This window comes from Dufourea novaeangliae, unplaced genomic scaffold (assembly GCF_001272555.1).
Source record: "Dufourea novaeangliae isolate 0120121106 unplaced genomic scaffold, ASM127255v1 scaffold221, whole genome shotgun sequence".
Lineage (NCBI taxonomy): Eukaryota > Metazoa > Arthropoda > Insecta > Hymenoptera > Halictidae > Dufourea > Dufourea novaeangliae.
In genome coordinates, this window is record NW_015374115.1 from 1284650 (window position 1) to 1303976 (window position 19327).

At 38.1% G+C, this 19327-nt stretch overlaps 1 protein-coding gene across 2 annotated transcripts; it reads left to right on the forward strand.

Moving 5' to 3' along the window:
• The first annotated feature begins 1308 nt into the window (after positions 1-1308).
• Positions 1309-15921, forward strand: LOC107191071 (KH domain-containing protein akap-1). Of its 2 annotated transcripts, none has more exons than XM_015580020.1 (6): positions 1309-1502; positions 12555-13388; positions 13465-13977; positions 14115-14330; positions 14416-14546; positions 14664-15921. In XM_015580020.1, the coding sequence occupies exons 2-6, from the start codon at positions 12599-12601 to the stop codon at positions 14754-14756; spliced, it is 1743 nt and encodes a 580-aa protein (XP_015435506.1). In that variant the 5' UTR covers positions 1309-1502; positions 12555-12598; the 3' UTR covers positions 14757-15921. The 2 variants fall into 2 exon arrangements, with proteins under 2 accessions (XP_015435506.1, XP_015435505.1); XM_015580019.1 differs by lacking the exon at positions 1309-1502 and adding an exon at positions 10120-10328.
• Positions 15922-19327: the final 3406 nt, after the last annotated feature.

Here is a 19327-nt window from a genome sequence, read left to right on the forward strand (position 1 = left end):
GGGCACTGTTGTCGATATTATGCAGAGTATAGAGCATACCGTCTTATTACCATTTGCATTTTTATGAGTCGACCCACCCTTGGCGAGGATTTACACTCGATATGGGTGTGCGAGTACAAGACACTTGATGTTCGTCGTGAGACTTAACGTTATGGAAACCCGTGCACACGCACAAGAAACATCATAAAGCGCAGGTCGTTAAAAATAGGCTACCGACGCGCAGGCGTTTCATCGCCAAGGTCACTCTGGACCATCCTATGTCCAGGTCAAGCCTTTGACTGATTCACAAAACACCCGGTATGTAGTTTCTCGTAGGATCTTTTTTTGTTAAAATTGTTTAGATGATGTAATAATTCGAGCACGTCTTGTCGCTCTATGTTTTATCGAATGGTAGCTTGCGATAAGCATTTCTGACGACATTATTGCTTAATCTCGTTATCGGACTTACTGCTCTCAGTTTTATATTTAAACGAGGATCTTCTGAATAAGTTATATGAAAAGATAATTGTAGAGTTTTAGTTTTCATTTTCAAACTACACGCTTTATCACGGTTGCGTCTAAGATACTGCTATCTTGCGGAAAAGGGTTGCATTTATATGTCGTGATGACCTTATCGTATCGGATGGAACGCGGTCATTATAGAGAGTTGTGTGCACAACGGTCGATAAAGAAGGTATAATATACCTTGCATGTACCGACTGCTGCAAGCTATCGTATTGTTGTATCAATTCGTAGTACAAGTAACTTGTCATAAGATGGCAGTGCAAAGTAAAGTTCGAAGTGTAAGAATAGACTATAAAATGCAATTGTATTTTCATGAGTGAAAAATGATATATTTTCGGTGTACTTCGGTGACTATATATTCATCCTTGAAACTGGAGCAATGCATAGGTTTGTTTCAGCCAAATCATATTCGATGCACCAAATAATACCCAATATTCATGCATTATCGGTAGTGTCAGGTATTGACAGTAATATGGTATAATGGAGTGTTAAGACCTTAGAAAATCAGGCCACGAAAATCCATTTGGATCTAGATCTATTCTTATATCTTGACTGTACTTATATCTGCCCGTGGTAATAATTTAAAATCAATATTCTCCGATATAAATGTCATTTTATAGTTTCTTTTCTTAAATTTTCATTTCTTTTGCGGATAATTGGTTATTCTGCTTGATAAGTTTTTCAAAACGAGCGTGTAAGAATTTGTTTACATATTTCAAATTTTCAAATTACAGTATATTTCGCGCCACGATCAATTCATATACTCGCCAACGTGTAGCGCCGCAGTCGCATTGTACCGGAGACCCTGCACCCGAATGTATACCGCCATATTGTCTCTCGCGAGCGAGGAAAAACATTGTGATCACGTGGCGCAGTTTTCTACAAAATCTGAGAAAAGTTGATTGCTTGGTGTGCCCGAAGTTTCATCATAATTATTCGCAGGACGCGTGCCGAAGATCTAGAAGACATTCAACGCTGCAGGACGAGTAATTACACAGGTACGTCGACCATTTTTCCGCAGACCTCGTGCTCGTTCGACTCGTCTAGCGGCTTCCTTTGTTGTCTTTTACTTGTTACTCTACAAAATTCGTATGACTCCCGAAACGATCCACGGTGACGTTAGTATCCTCCGTTCAGTTACGAAAATTCCACCGTGTGTCGATCAAAGATGATTTTAGTACCTGACTCATATGGCGGCTGAGATTATTATTTTCTCGGTGGGTTGCCGTTTCCGTCGATATTTGGCTGACCGCAATATGGGCACATCATCAGAGATGAGATAGAATTCGGGTGCTTGAAACGCGTGACGCTTTTACACCCGATTCATTTTACTGTAGTGTCTTGTTTCATCCTTGAGAAAACTCATTTTGTATGTCGAATCTTTCCGTTCTGAGATGAACTATTGATTTGTGCCGAAAAGCATTTCTATAAAATTGAAACTGTCAGAATCCTCTTCGAAGTTGCAACCTTAACATTTCAGTATACCTTGAGGTAGTACTGGTTAGAGGCAGTTACCAGTTTTTTTTTTTACTGAAGTATTTTTCGTCTGAGCACAGCTGATGGATTTACTACGCATGCCCAAGTACGAAATAGGAGAATAGGAGTCCCATCTGCTACGCTCTCTCTCTTTTTCCCTTTCTATTCACATATCTTTCTCTTTCTATTTACGAAACGCTGACTCCACAGGGGACCTCGGGACCATGGACAGCCACACCACAGCAGGTGGACCTGCTAACTATAACAGAATAAATTCGCTCTATGTAGCGTGAGCCACCTCATTAAGTGGATGGAGTTCGGAATACTGAAATTCAAAAATATCCGCCTTGTCCTACAGTCTTCGTCAACCCTCAGCTGTGCTCGGTCGAATTTCCGCTTTCCCGAATTGCAATTCTAATTTAGGTATCCATGTATCGATATCCTCTGAAACTATATTCACGGTGATACTACTTATTGTTGGGCGTGTATGCGCATCCGAATTGAGATCGGAAAGTGGGGCAAGTTTCGTCTATGTGCGATAACTCTGTGACAAAATCAGTCGGAAAATTGTTAAAAGGTGACATCAGGTATAGACAATATCTATTTGGAAATAGCGTGTTTTCGGAGAGTTCAGCGACCGTTAACGCTTACGCGGCCGATTAATATTCCGTGTACGTTTCTTTCGTGTGTTTATGAGACTGACATCCGTAAAATACAGTACGGTTGCACTCGTACACGTGGATATTTAACTAACAATTGACAGAATATGTTGTTCAATCTAACTTTCTCTAATATGTGTTTGAAACGACGTAATCGCTGGCAGAGAGAAGTACTATCTTAGATGTTCGATGTTCATCGATTCGATTAGTTATTGCCGGTAATGGATATTTGAGCCCGAGAGCAACTTGTTCCGCGAGTGTACATGCGTGTAACGAACGTTCCACGCGTAGCTATGGCGGTCTGTTGTGCTCCTTCATCTGTGTTCGGCATTTAAAGGGTCAACAGACTGTGGAGTCGCTTTTAGTTACGTGCTATTTCTAAGATACGTCCGTTGGGTATCCCACCGCCTTGCTTTCTATGGCGGTTGGCCCTGAATATGGCTTTGGCTATTTCCGTGTGGTGCTGGACGCATCATTTGAGTGTTCGCGCGAATGTAACCACGTGACAGGTTGCCCGAAAACGAAATTTGTTTTGACAGAAATTGCCAGGGATAGACGTTTGTAGTCACCGTAACCAAAATATTTATGCGAAACCATACGAATATTCGATTCTATTGGTAATTGTAACGGATACTTGAATCGTTCTGTAGCCTACCGGTAATCAATAATTAAAATGTTGCAACTATTTCGTTGATTCGAATTACATAGTTCATCTTACACACTGCCTGCGATCGTAGTGTCCAAAAATAATGTTCGTGCGTTTGCGTTGAAATTACATTCGCCTAGTTCGATGAGGATATTCATGTCTGATTTATAAACAAGTAAACGTCTACATGTATACAAGGTCGCTCGTGTAATCGACAAAGTTGAAATGGAAGATTTCTTACGGCTCGAAGTCGATAGATGGTAGTTATCAACGCGTATATCTACTATCTCCACTACACATAGAATGTAGATAGGACCTTAAACATCATATAAGTCACAATCTCTGGCGATAAGAAATACTTATGGTCTACTGTCCTTCGCAAGTATACAAGCTCGAGGGTAACGTAGGGCTTCTTAGTTATCAAGTAGTTTCCCTCAATTCACACGATAATCTAATGTATACATAAAAACTGATTTGTATGCCTGTTTTAATGTAGGAAATAATTTATTATTCAATGTATTTTTATCGTTCCAGTAATAATCAACGTAACTACATATCGTATTTGTGCACAGTAATATTTCATAATAATTGCAATCCGCGATAGGTCGTTACACAACCGTTACACAACATAGTAGCGCTGTTGAAACGTTTTTATACTTACACTCGACACATTCAACCCTCTCAACCAGACCTTGATCTCCGACCTCTGTGCTCGTTTACTTAAATTAAGTACATATTCTCTTCTACATCGTTCTCTCTGTTCGATGACTAAACATTACGTCTTATTTTTCGAAAAATTGTTGTTTCACTGAAATGGTTCTAATCTGACAAGGTGGACGACACTACAAAATAGTCACCGATTTTTACGGGGCTTAACCCCTCAAGTGTTTTGTTTCATTTCATTTATTTCATTAATTATTTTTAAGCTAAGACGAGTATACTCCACAAAAGCAGAGTAAATGCATTTCCTATCAAATGTACCATAATTATGTATGTATTATCGCCCTACAGAGCGATCAGCTTTGAACCGTTCCGTCCGCAAAGGGTTGAACATCCCTCGTACATATACTGCCGCATATTTCTTCTCTGTTTCAAGTAATTTTTTCTTCGTACCTTTTTTATCCCAAAATATTCTGAAATGTGTTAAAATCACGAATATGATTTGTTTTACCAAATATTTACTTTAAATACCAAACGCACATTTTTTTTTTATACGAGTCTCAGTCTATATAAAAAATAAGCGGGCCACGTGTTGGTTTTACCTTCGTGTCATAAACTTTAATTCCTAAAATTTCAGTTATTAGGACACCTTTGCTTTCGATTCGTTAAAATCAGTGACTAGCAGTGCCCTCTCTTCGTTGCCAGAGCATTCTAATGCCGATTGACTATGGTTCGTCCATTTCTCACACAGGGTATATCTGTGTATTCCGAACAGTTTTGTACGAAAACGTGTTTCAGAAGAGGCGCGGTAGGGTTTCCTCTGTGTCCCTTTTTGTTGCGGTGTTCATCGTCCTTCTCATGGTCTCCTCCGTCTCCCTCTTCTTCGTTCCCTCTCCACCGCCGATACTCTTACCAGTTGGACTCGGTTACTTCATCGTTCTGCGTGCAGGTTGGACATTCCGAGAGCACGTTGAACCACGGTTACCTTTGTTTCTTGCATATCTATGCGTCGCGCAACTATCTGCTCGGGTAAATCCCCGAGTCAGCCGGACGTTTTCGTCCTCTCTGTCCACGACGGGAACACACAGTGGGGTACACAAAACGAAATTTAAGGTGTCGCTCGCGGCTGTCTTCACACGACGCCTCCACACACGAGTAACTGTGCATGGGTTAATTCGTTGAAACTAGTACGTCAGGCTCGGAGGACGATGAAAGGATGTTACGAACGATTGGAAACACGGCTTGTATCATGGAAAAGTGGTACTGGGACCTAGATACAGTTCCCGTGATCCAAATACGATCGTGTATCCGGGTATTCGAGATTAATATCTGTCCTCGAATTTCATATAACTGGCCCCGGGGTTGGGAAGAATTTTATTCGAATAATACAGAGTGAAAAGCAGCAGTATCTAAGGGTGGCGTCCTGAGCGTTAAACAGTTAATGAGATTAGATGATTGTTCGACAAATGCCGATTCATTCGTAAAGAAGTATTATTTTACTATAAAAATTGGAATTTTCAGGTTTAAACAATTAAAACTGACGAAATATTTTTTTTTATCTTAAATTCGTTATCTAACACACCCCATCAGGCACCTGTACGTATTTTATACCACGTACGTGGGTTGCACAAAATAAAGTTACACATTTTGCAATATTTACACGTTTATTTAACAGTAAAACTAAGAATAGAAGAATATAAACATAATTCTTAAAAATACATGAAATTTGAGATTGATTAAAATCAAGAGTATATTATGTGCAGATACCTATAATTAAAAATATTTTTCCCATTCTCGAGCGCTAGTTCCATTAATTGCATCCGACCCTTTGATGTTGCAGCATTATTAGTTAAGTAGAATGTAAAAATTAAACAGCTTAATTCTAATAAAACTTTACTTAATACTTTAACGTAATGAGGACAGTATTGTATTTTTTCTACTTAGTTGCGTTGCGTATTGCAATTCGGCTCAAGTATTTATTTTTTATAACATAAGATTTTACCAACTGATGAATGTTTTTTTTACGTATCTTAATTTCTGGACGGGGGGTCAGGCCCACCCTGGTCTCTACCTAGTTACCTCAATGCTTGCTTGGTAGTTCCATTGTTAAGAACATTTAGCTAACGTGTCCGATAGATCCATAGGGTCCCTAGTGTGTCTATGAATAATATTGTATGCTCGAGTTGTTTGGCCAAGCGTCTGTTTAGCGACTGGAACAAGAAGTGTTGCACCGTTACCAGTTCCTGTTTGTTTTTTTTTTGTTTTGTTTTTTTTTAACTCCTTGGAAATTTTCGTTTTACGAGGATTTAAAGAAGTAACCCACTTCCTCGCGCGACTGTTGGTCGATCCCCCCGGATCCACGTCGGACAACGGTTACCGGTTTCGTTTTAATTTAACTTTTTGTTTTTCGTCCAGCACCGCGGGGTATCCCTTCTCCCTTTCGCGCGGGCACAGGTAAGAGAACTGAAATCGTGTTCTTGCCTCACCTTGGTCGATCGCCTTTCTTATTCTCTCGTCCGGCTGTCCCGAAAGAGATCGAGGCGGCCATTGGTCATTTGCCGGTACGATGGAATTACTGGTTGATAATTGACGTACCGGTTCGTTAAACAGTTATTCAATGCGCGTGAACGACTAAAGTTCGTTTTTCTTTTCCTTTTTTTTTTTATATTCGTGGACTATGCATACGTCCTTTCGTAAGACTTCGAGTTTTGTTTCGTAGCTATAACATGCCCGATGAATTTCTGGTCCTTGAGTTTTTTTATAATTTATTGATGATTTAAAATATTTTTGTACATGACATTCGAGCTTATATTTTTAGTCGCGCATTGACGAAATATTGCTGAGAATTTAACAACGAATTAGGTGAGATATATCCTGTTTTGGTATGTACACCCACGAGCAAACTCGGCTTCCACTAGGGGAAAAAGTGACGCAGGATAAGGGCCTCCTAACACTTCGTAAATTTATTTCAAGTAATGAAATAAATGTTAAAATGCATGGTTATTTGGCACAAATTTCAGAATCTTCCGAATTCAAATGGTAGAAGGCCTTTTCTCGTGGGTGTACATGTAATATCGGAAAATGTATTGTTCAGCAAGTGTTTGTAATTAATCTTCGGTGTAGAATCGAAAGATCGGTATCATCAGGACTGATGCTAGTGATTGATGGTATATGTAGATGGTATTTGGTCAATTGTGGATTCCTTTTTTTGAAAAAACTTACCACGGAAAATTTGAACGATATATAAATGATTATTATCGTATTACTATTATAGTCATAATTATCCTACCTGGATAATTATGTTATCATTAATTAGTACCTCTTAATATTATCTCAGTACGGAATTTAGCGATAATTATACAATATAGTTGCAATTATATAATTCTACAGTGTATAACATAGTCTCCGATATAATTCGAACACGTCATTTTTGTTTTCTGTTCACGGTAGACTTATACAATAGTATGTTGAAGACTAGGAAATTTACATTTACGAACTGTTTGTTCAAAAATATCACAAGTTTGCTGATAACCGATATATCTCACGTGAACCGACATGTGTTTGCCACATTGTACGCAGAAACAAGTGAATGAATGACAATTGGTTATAACCTATTCGTTCACTGTGTTACATCTGCAATTCATCATTATTTAAACAGACACTAATGGATTCTTCAAATGACTCATACTTTTCGTACGTTTGCAAGTTAGTCGCTCCAGGTCTCGTGAAAATTCTTCCACGAGTGAATAGTGAAAATAACTCTTACGAGTGTTGCGTACTTTTTTAATAATTTGCAAATAAAATGTATTATTTTCTTTTACCCTGTTACCTCATCACATAGATACACAGAAACGTAACACAAGTCAGGCGAATTCCTTGGAACCACCAGTTCGGCGCGACTACCTGTTTGCTGGATTGTCTCTCCCTGTTAACGTCAGCTGATAGAAACCTATAATTTCATGCAGCATTACGCAATGATCTTCCTTTGATCACCAATTTCGTTCCTTTTACTTTCGGTAGAGATTCTTCGGTACACACGATAGACTGAATTTTTGTCCACGAAAGTAGAAACTGTTATCTCCCATATTTCCGATGAACCCTTTTGGCAAACGTGGGCTATTAATAAAAAAACAAAAAAGTGTATAGTTACTTCTTACCACTCAGTGAAGTATCTGTGTTTTTTAATTCAAATTCCATGTGAAGTAGAAAAATAAATTGCAAAAGATTAATATTGAATCTAAAGAAATGTAAAGGAATTTCATTGGCACAGCCATTGATACATCTGACGTTGCGAAATTAAATTCGATCATTTTCACGCGTAGAAAATCACCGAGGCAGGATTTCTTGACACCACTCGACCGCTCAAGACTTTCTTGAAAAGTTTCAAAGCAGCGTATTTAGACCATATTCTATGCCGTCTATGCTAACGATAGTACCGAATTTGCGTCAGCTTAGTACACTGGATGAATAATCATATTCAGTCAGAGAGATTTAGCGACGTTTCGTTAAGAATTCGGATTGTAGCGTTTGTACACCCATGAGCGAACAGCCATCGAGTTCATCAAACGATTTGGGCTCGGGGAGTGGGGAGTTTCTATGAACGAAGGCACTTACTACGTACCTGGGACACATCGAGCATAACTATTGGAAACACCGGTACCCTTTCCATCCTCCTGCGTCAGAACTTCCAGTTAATAGATAACTCTTGAACGTCGAATCAGACTGTGTACTTCATGTATTTGCAGCAGGTTCACATAATACATAATATCAATATTATGTTATATCTAACGTTTTAAATTCAATTAATAAAAAGAATACGTTTTTGTTTAATTATTACTAATAAGATAATTTGGAAACATCGAAATTTACGTAAACATTTCTACAGTCTATTTATAATTAATTCGTCATAGTGAATATACAAATTAACACTAGAACTACCGACGATAAACGCATATTTGCTTCGATCGGTGGATAAACCTGAAAAACTTTTGAAAATTTAGACATTCAGAAATCGACTAATTTCTTCACTTTAATATTGTAATAAAAGGTGCAAAAGATCTGCGAAAATGTATTGTCGTAACATTTTAATCGTCGTTGTAAGAGTTGTATTGACAAGCCATTTTCGACTTGCTTGGTAGTTCTAGTGTTAAGGAAGTTTGTGGATCTAATAAACTGGAGGATGAGATATTCTCACTAGAAATGCTCATTGCTCTAGGATACCCTGACCATGCTTCACTAAACTCCGTTAAAAACAAACATAACCTTGGAACATGTTGGGTATAGTCGAGGGAACCGACATACGGAGCAGGACCTTTTCATTGATGCTTTGGGGCGCAGAGATATACGCATTTATTTCAACTTTTATTATCCAAGAAATTATTTATTTATATACATGACACTTATACTACAATAGAATAGCCAAAAAGTACGAAACAGAGTTTAAATAGCTCGTACGATTCTAAGTGAAGGGCCCGAGTCTTCATAATCTATTTATGTCAATTCTTTTGTCGCATTGCGCGAAACGTGGGTAGTTCAACTTCTGAATCAATTTTACGATCATATAACGAAACAACTTATTTACCAATTAAATACACATACATTTTTCAGAATAATAGTTCCCAGAAGATTTCCTTAACACTTCCTTAGAGACAAATTCTTATATTTCAAAGTAGATATTAGTAAACATTCGAGAAAGACCGTTTTCCACATTGATCCGTTACACTCCAAACTTCTACATTAACACCCAAATGTTACTCCTCCAACGAAGGTTCGCAAACGATAATGTAAATATTATTCATTACTACAATTCAAATTATGATAAATAAAATTTGCGTGCATCTGCGTCACCGTAACAACAATAGGGTAAACAACTACAAATAATCAACATAAAATATCTAACGTTAATATTTATATAAAACTCGTTTTTACAGGTCACGTCATTGAATTGTTAACTTTTCTAAAATAGAAGGAATTCTAGTAAGGTATCTCGAGCAGCATATCGTCGGAAAAGGGACACCAATATTTTCTTTCGACGGACCGTTTCGAACGTTATCACCGGTTATCGCCGTGTGAGCGCCGCTTAACGTAATCGCGTCTGCGCAATCGCGCGCGAGTGGTTCCAGTCGAACTGGTCTCCCGAGTTACCGCGTGCTGAAAGCCGCGGCTGTTCCGCAAACCGCAGTACCGCGTCAGTCACGTTAAAGAGCGAAGGGACCTCGTTTTCGGGCTTGTGGAAAATTATTTCGCGCCGAATACCTTCGAACTTCTCAGTTTTCTGGAGTTTCTTATTTCTTTCCGAGCCCTTGTGGGTAGTGTTTCGAACGCGAGAATTCAGAACTCTGGCACAACGGTCACAGATGGAAATAAGCATGGGCACAACGTCGGTGAGTACGATCGTAAATCTAACGTTTGCCGGGGTTCGACCTTAGTCTTCGTCAGAGGTCTGTTTGCCTCGTGTCTCATGGTGTCCCCTGGAATTTCTCTCTCTCTCTTTGCCCCCTCCCCCCCCCCTGGTGTCGTAACCGTTTCGAGAGCGACGAAAGTTGTTCGGTCGAAGATGTTGCCCTTCAGTTTTTCCTTCTGACTGGAACATTGCTTGTTGTTTGATGAATGTAAAATTGCGCGCTTATCGAGGGAGGTAGCGGTAGTTGATTTTAGAAGGAAAGAGAACTGAGGGTATTGTTGAATACGTGCGGCTTGTTTCTGTAGATCGCTTGGAGGTAATGAGATACATAATGTCTTATTGCAGGAATATTTTTCGATTCTGCTCAACTTCGCACTGTTTTTCAGAGATTTTCAGAGAAATCGGAACGACTTCTTTTGAACTTGCTGCATCACCGATGGAAAACTTCGGCGTGCAATGTGCGCGGGCGAATGTACTCTACAGGGCACTTCAAAGTGATGTAACTCGACCGGAAAAGTGGATTCTCACTGAAATGTAATTATAGAACATACGGGGTGCTTGAGCAAAATTTATTCTGAAAGCATTCTGTCTCTCAATTGAATGTGATTTCGGTTGATTTCACTATAAATATCGTATATAGAAGTATAACGAGTACCCAATTCTTCAATTTAAATTTGTTGTTACATACTTTGAACACCCTGTAGAGTTCACATTTCTGTCAGTTAGGTTCTTACAGAACGTGTTTCAAATTTGTGGCAGATACTTTGAAACCCCCTGTACAGCATAAACGTGGAACATTGATTTTGAAGCAACTTGTATTTACAAGGTGTATTATATAATTAGAATTAGTGTGTACATCTTGCAATTACGTGGTTTGTAGTATGTATTTATTTTGGAGCATTCAAATAGTCCCAAATCATACCATGTATCTTGAAACACTATGAATTTACTATACTTCTCTTGAAAGAGCTTGTATATTGCAAGTTTGTATTATATATTGTAGAGCACCTTGTACCATTCTCACAGATAATACATTTTTTATTAATTTGTATGTACTTTTGGTGCATATTTTTGGTGCATACATTGTTAAAAAAAAAAAACATATAATTGTATATATCTGGTGAAATAGTGACTTGTAAAATATGGTATTAAAGCTGTCGAAAAATGATGTTCTGAAGAAAAAAAAATACAAATGAACATCTGTACGTATTTGTTGTCGAGCCTCGCGACATCACAAAACTTGACCTTCAACGCTCGAATGCACTAATTACAGTTCCAGAAGTAACAGAAGCTTCTGTAACGGCGGGAAACATATTTGGCGGTTTTGTGTCTAACAGAACTATTATGTCGATTACAATTCCTCTTAAGTGTAACAGTAAGAAAGTCACTACACTCGTTCCATCGGCAATGAGTGTTTTTTGTTTACAATTGGAAGCCATTTAATCGAGAATGTTTACCAACGAACTGTCTGCGAAATAGGATCATAAAGTATATGGCGTTCGAAATGGTTTCAGTCTATTAATTATGTACATAGTATTTACATTTCTTATAGATTGTTCAGTTCATGGAACTGTAGTGTAGAGGGTCTCCAATTCTTTTTCTTAATTAAGATATTCGAGCAAGTACACTTCGCGGCCGGAAGTTACGCTTGCGAAACGGTAATTAGCGAAGGAAACTGAATAAAGGTGGACTCACATTGTAACGAAACTCTGAGCATTTCATTTTGAAGCAGTAGTTAAAAACGTCGTACGTTGTGGATGGGTTTAATTGGTGATTAATGAAAATAATTAAAGTTCCGAATGACAATTAAGAGGATAATAATTTGAATGTAAAGAAAATTGAGGCGAGGCACGCTTAAGTATGAATGATATAAAAGTTGCTCGGATGGGCGAAAGGCCGTTGTGTGAATGTACCTTAATACAAAAAAGTCTAAGAATTAAATTTCATTGAATTTGCATAATCGGTGCATGAACGTGGTTTTACAGTTATTTCCAATCGTTTCCTTCTTCTCGGTATCCGCGCAATTCGAATGGAACGTACGGCGTCGAATGTATATGGTTTGTAATATTAATTTATCAGCGACGTATTTGAAAATATAACATTCGGTAGATTTTTATAAATGACCAATTTATATTCCGCGAAGTTGTTAGTGTTAAGTATTTTGATACGAATCGTTTCTTAGCGAAACTATTATTGTTTATTTCAGACTAAAAAGTTTCTCATTAACAACAACTACGGTGGACGAGAAACATGTCAGCTACTCACGTCCAAGTTGTGAAGTGGAGTTTTCCTGCCTTTGCGCTTCTGATTGGCCTCCTCTGGTACAAACGGCGTCGAGTGGACCGAGCTGATCCAGGTGGAATATCTGTTGCGGATCGGAGCGACCGAACTGTCCTGAATTACAAAACGGAAGCTGTTGTTTCGTCGAAACCGAATGATTCGGGCATACACATCGACGAGTCGTTCTCGTTGAGCTCGTTTAATAAACCAACGGAAGAGATCATTTGCAGTCCTAGAAAGCGAAGCGAAAGTTTAGATATACCGCGGAGGAGGTCCGGCGCGCAGTCGATCTCGACGCGTTCGAGAACACCCCCAGAGGACGAGCAAGAATGGTACAGTTACGTGGGAACAGCTACATCGAGTAAAATGGACATACCGCTTGGTAGTAATCCGAAGATAAGTAATTTCGACATGGTCGTCAAAAGCAGAAGCGGATCTTCTTTGGAAAATGCTATTGACACCAGTGGTAAAGTAGTAAAAATATTCGAGCATGTCGCCGAAGAGGAGGAGCAAAAAGCTTCGTGTGAGAAACAACCGTTAGAACTTGTCGATAAAGATGAAGAGAATCACACGAACAATACGTGCAGTTATCTTTCGAACGAGGAACCACCCGTTAACACGCCCTCCAAAGACAGTGCGAAAAGTCAGGCACAAGTATTGTCCGAAAGAGATTCCGCGAATCACAGTCCAATATCTGGAGTCTTGGACGGCAGTGTCACGGATGAAGCCAGAAGCGAGGGAAGCACAGATAGTGGAAAAGGTAAAGTTGTTAATGGTCAATGAAAATCTAGTCGGGATATTGTTGTTCCAGATATATAATTCAGGATTTATTTCAGGAGGGAGTATCAAGGGTCATGCAAAAGATAACGCAATTCCAAATGCGTACGAATTTAGTATACCGCATCATTTAGTAGGACGATTAATCGGTCGATATGGTACTTTCTTGCAAAATATCCGTGTTAAGGCTGAAGTGCACATAGTTGTGAAACGTCATCCCCGATCGAGGGAACAGAAAGTTTGTGCCATACAAGGTTCCCCAGAAGGGATTACCATTGCTCTGGAACTGATACGACAAAGGTTCCCAGACAAAAAATATCCTCAGCTGACACTCGCGCAAATTCCGCCGTCGAATCCAGCAGAAGAGATGCCATGGGTTACGGAATTAATGCAGTTGTCCTTAGTAGAAGGAGTAAATAATGATGTTGTTGTATGTCATATAGTAAAACCAAATCGATTCTTCGTACAGCTTCCTACTCACCCTACATACCCGTCCTTGCGGATTTTAGATGATTGCATGACACAACTATATAACACGACAGAATCACCTCCAGTTCCAGACGAACTTAGTAGTACGTTTTCATTATTGCACTATTACATCTATTAACAATTTCTTAACTAAACAGATTCAAATGATGCTTCTCTATAAATAAATTATTAATCTTATTCGGCTCGTGTAAACAGTAATCTTACATTTTCGAATTTACAGAGGGTATGATCTTAGTTGCAAAATGGTACAACAGGTGGGTCAGGGTATATGTCGAACAAGCAGATCCTAATGGCGAACGACATTTAGTGCGACTCGTGGATCATGGAGGCTATTGGTATTTCAGTAATGCAGACATGAAGAAAATTAGGTCAGATTATCTCACATTGCCATTCCAAGCAATTGAAATATTCCTAGCAAATGTACAGCCGAAAAATGGTAAGTGTTCTGTTAGTTGCTACATTATCGTGCTCTTTTTTGTAAACACCCATGGTGTTTTATACGATAATGTTCTTTACATTAGATGAATGGAATCAGGAGGCTTTTAACGTAGTTGCTCACATGTGCTGTGGTATTGTTGGTCAAGCTCAAATTGAAGGCTACATTAACACAAATACATATGTTAATTTATATCTTAATATTCATAAACACGGGGTGAGTACCTTTAAGTCAATATTTCTTTATAATTTTTCAGCGTTTCCTAGGGAATTATGAACCAACGTGACCGTGTTAAATGACATTTCCATTATATTTACGGTTTCTTTTTCACAGGTTATATCTTTAGCTGATGAATTAATAGCGCGCGATTTTGCGGAACCCATACCGCTAGAAAGCATACTTCCGGAAGAAGGTATATCGATTTAATAAGGTACGAAATAAGAGTTAGTCTTTATCAATTGAGTTGTATAAAAATGTGAATCGTGCGGTGATAATACGTGATCGTGTAATTTTTTTAGTCACTATACGCGTGTATTCGAAGTAATCTTTCACACTTAGGAGTTTCATATCAATTATCAAAACAGTAATTGTTTCACTCTATTTCATACAGATATATTTATTGTGCATGGATCGACTTAACACGACAACCGGTATATTTTTGTTTCTTGGTTGTTAAATAGATTCAGTATCATTGGACCCGTAAGAGTGAACAAAAGTACTATTTAACTAGCATTTATAAATACTCCTCTTCGTGTATGATTTATGACAAGTACAAATGAGAATTGTGTTTAGAGTGCGGCATTTTTACTACGTGCATTGTGAAATGAAACATTTTTTAACGTTATATTCTCACGATAGCAAGCGAAATGAGATTTACGCCAGATATTACGAGACTATTTATATGGTGCTCAAGCGAGCAAAGAAAATTTTCATACTTATGCTATCAAGATGTACGGATGAAATCTGTTGAACGCCACATTCTAGGCAATGAAGTAGGATAACAAAAAAAAATTAATAGAGATGTAAAGAGGACCTGTGTACATTCGATATGATATTCAATCGATTTATAACGTAGGAACAGCTTTTTTACGGTATGATGGTGTACTATACATTTTTCGTAAGGTGTAGTAAAATTGATAATGGTCCAAAAAGGTTTTTCTTGAATTACCAACAACAATTGCTAATCGGGGATACTTTTATTTTCGAAACTACCGTTTTTGTGTTGTATTGAACATACGTGGGACAAGTCCTGCAGATAACACTGAGGCGGCTTCGATAAGTAGAGACCGAAACAATCATAGGTTCGAACTGAAAACGATGATGATGATAATAAAAATGAAATGCAAACTCTTGAGACTGTTACTGGGAAAACGCGACCGATCGTTGCGTTTTGCACACTTAGGTTCCCCGTAGGCAGATTTTGATCATACTTTTGTATATAGTGTAACATTACGTCATTGTTTATAAAATATTTATAATTATACCGTAATGATAATAATAATAAAAATGAAAACGGATAGACGCTAGCTAGCTCTACACGGTGATAAGTATGACAAAATTAAAGATACAGTAGATTTGTATATTTTACATTTCTCAAACACTGATAAAAAAAAGCTAATTACATTATTAACAATACCGGACGAATCGGGAAATTCGCTTCTACGTGACCGTAATTCCTATTGCAGTCAAGTTTGATCATTGGAAACACGAAACTGTTAGTCGCATAAGCTACGTAAGAGAGACTTATTTTGTCTAATTCGTGCCAGAAAATATTGTTTCAATTATTCAGTTACTTCTTTCTTTTTCCTTTTTCATGTTGTATTTTGATAATTATTAAAAGAAATAATTATGAGGGCGATGGTATCCTTGGAATTGGGATCACTGTCTCAAAATTGTTAAAATCTGTATTATCGATATTATGTATACAATTTAACGTTAAAGGCTTATATCGTATATAAATATAAATATATATATATATACATGTTGATCGGTTTAGCTGAGTTATTTTCAACAGTAAAAATACCAACGTATTTTGTAGAATCTTTTCGCGTAACGATAATATTAATTTTTTTTCTGTAATTTGCTTCCGATTCCGCGGCAAGTGAACTGTTATTCTTCTTTGTTTTCTATATCCTGGTTGAAGTTTCTTAAAAAAAAATGTACTATTGCATTTTAATTAATTTTGCTGCCTTCGGGACAGACAATGAAAAGGCTGGTAGTGTTTTGATAACAATATTTACAATCATAAAATTCAACATTTATATTTAACTATATAATGTCCCACGAACTATTTCGAGCGTTTCGTTTATTCTGCGTAACTCTAAATTATACTGAACAGTCGTGGTGATTATTTATAAGAAAAAGATACCATAAGTGTGACAAAAATCGTAAGAAAAAAAAAATAAAAAAAATTGTCTTTTTTAACTTGTATCCGGGGCGAAAAACATCTCAAAGCTATAACATGTTAATATTTACTGCCCTTGATACATAACCGTAATAGAAATATTTTTCTAGGAGTATACATAGGATACCGTTACAACTGCCGCTCATATTCAACCGTGTGTAAGCTTAATGATACCACTATCGCGAAAATATTTGCCAGATTTAATTGAACCGGTTTACAATGATCAATACAATATAGTTCAATATGTCACAATGAAACTTAACACGCAGATTTTTTATATTTCTAATGAGAAATACAATTAATAATTTTGTTACATCGGTCTCTTACGAGCATTTTCACGTTGCGTACGTGTATATAAAAATATAGCTGGTCGCAGCATCCGAATCCATTCGTTTCTCACGACTTCATTTTTCATTATCAACTAAATTAAGCTCATTTTGTATATACCTCAATGTAACCTGCTGCGTTCTCATTAAATTTGTATCATTTTAATAACGCCTATTTACTTATTACCTGGAAGTAATTGTAAGGATCACGTTTCAAAACTCTTGCCATGCTCCGGGGGTTCTATGAGTCCAATACCTCACACACACGGGGTCTCTGGCGCCTCCTCCGGGGGTTCTGTGGCCCCACGTACTCACCACACTGGGCTTCTGGCGTCTCCACCAGGGGGCTCCATGACCCCGCGCTCTCACCACACGGAGTCTATGGCGCCACCTGTCGGGATTCTATGACCCCGCACGAGGTCTGGCGCCACTTGAGGGGGCTCCATGGCCCCACGCTCTCATCACACGGGGACTATGGCGCCACCTGTCGGGGTTCTATGACCCCATGCTCTCACCACACAGGGCCTCTGGCGCCACCTGTGGGGGTTCTATGAACACGTACTCGCCACGCGAGGGCTCCATGACCCCACACCACACGAGGTCACGGCGCCACCTGTGGGGGGTTCTATGACTCCAATTCTTCACACACACAGGGTCTCTGGCGCCTCCACCGGGGTTCTGTGACCCCACGTTCTCACCACACGGGGTCCCTACGTATACGTTGCTAATTCATGTAATTTTTACAATACTGATAGTAATTTATGAACCGAGATTATGGCTTCACAAGTTTCGAGGTTGTTGATAGAAAAATAAATTAAAATATCGTTTTTATTAAGAAAATTAATTACGTGCTTATTATTGTACATATTGATACAGATTTCTTTAAGAAGAAATAAAGTAATAGGAATTAGGAGGAAGGTGGTAATGAGATTAATGAACAACGCATGTGTACCGTTTTATTGTCTTTTATTTAAACAATTCTAAGGAAATATACAGTTTACAATATAAGATCTCAAAGAGACATACAATTAAAATTATCGTATCAGATAATAAGATTGTCAGCATTAATGGAATTTGGATTATTCCATATAAATGGGACTTTGAAACTTTTTTAAGTGTAACAGTGATATTTCGTTGGCCTCCGTATTAGCGCACTGCACCGAACGCGGATAGCATGATGTTGTAGTCGCAAGGGAGCAATTGAATCGAATAGACGTATTGTACCGTAGCGCATCGTATTGTATTTCAAACTTTTATATCATTCTAATTTATATGTATATATGTATATTCCAACAAACATACGTCAGGTAATATAAGCTTCATTTCATCGAATTGTCTTAAATATAACTGCATAAGTATTGTACAATCCTATACTAATTATAGTTGTCTGCACGAGCTCGGTCGAATGTTGCTCGTGCAACTGTCGAATTGGGACTGACGCTTGTGCGTGTTCCCGTGAAGAAATTAGATAATAACCCCAGCACCCATGGCAGTTTCTGCAGATACTACTACAGCCCAAGTTTAAAAGACGTAGGCAGTAGTTAGTTTCTGTAGAAACCTGTTGAAGCAGACAACTATAATTAGTATAAGATTGTACACTGTTTATGCAGTTATATTTAAGACAATTCGATGAAATGAAGCTTATATTAACTGACGCATGTTTATAGGAATATACATATGTATACATATAAATTATAATGAAATACAACACGATGCGCCACGGTACAATACGTTTATTCGATTCAATTGCTCCCTTGCGACTACAAAATCATGCTATCTGCGTTCGGCGCAGTGCGCTAATACGGAGGCCAACGATATATCACTGTAACATTTAAAAAAGTTTTAAAGTTCCATTTATATCATTGTCCTGTGGAAATATTCATACTTCCAGTAGCATTAATATTCCAATCAATGAATTTACAGAATAAGGAAAAGGAATCTAAAGTAATTTTCAAGTAGTTCCATACATCTTTATCTCGAATAATTTTCTAAAACATTCAAAGTACTAGACATTTTTAGAACACTTTGAATCTCATATCGATTTCTAAAATAATCCTAGTTCGATGTAATATAGAACGTGGTTTTATGAGATAGATTCAAAGTTCGCAGCCATTAGCTCGATATTGCCATCAGTTTACAGTACTTTACCGATTACAATACCGATTGCCCAGGCCTCACCACGAGGAGGTTGCTGCGAGTGGAGGCCCAAGGCAAGTAGATGGAATCACAAGTTCTACATCTACCCACCTTTCACAATAAACCTTATA

What these genes read in the sequence shown, in the direction of transcription:
- LOC107191071 (XM_015580020.1), top strand. Translation starts at nt 12,599, where the DNA reads ATGTCAGCTACTCACGTCCAAGTTGTGAAGTGGAGTTTTCCTGCCTTT. An exon ending in AAGCACAGATAGTGGAAAAG is followed by an intron (nt 13,389 to 13,464) that starts GTAAAGTTGTTA and finishes GATTTATTTCAG; the next exon opens with GAGGGAGTATCAAGGGTCAT. An exon ending in AAATGTACAGCCGAAAAATG is followed by an intron (nt 14,331 to 14,415) that starts GTAAGTGTTCTG and finishes TCTTTACATTAG; the next exon opens with ATGAATGGAATCAGGAGGCT.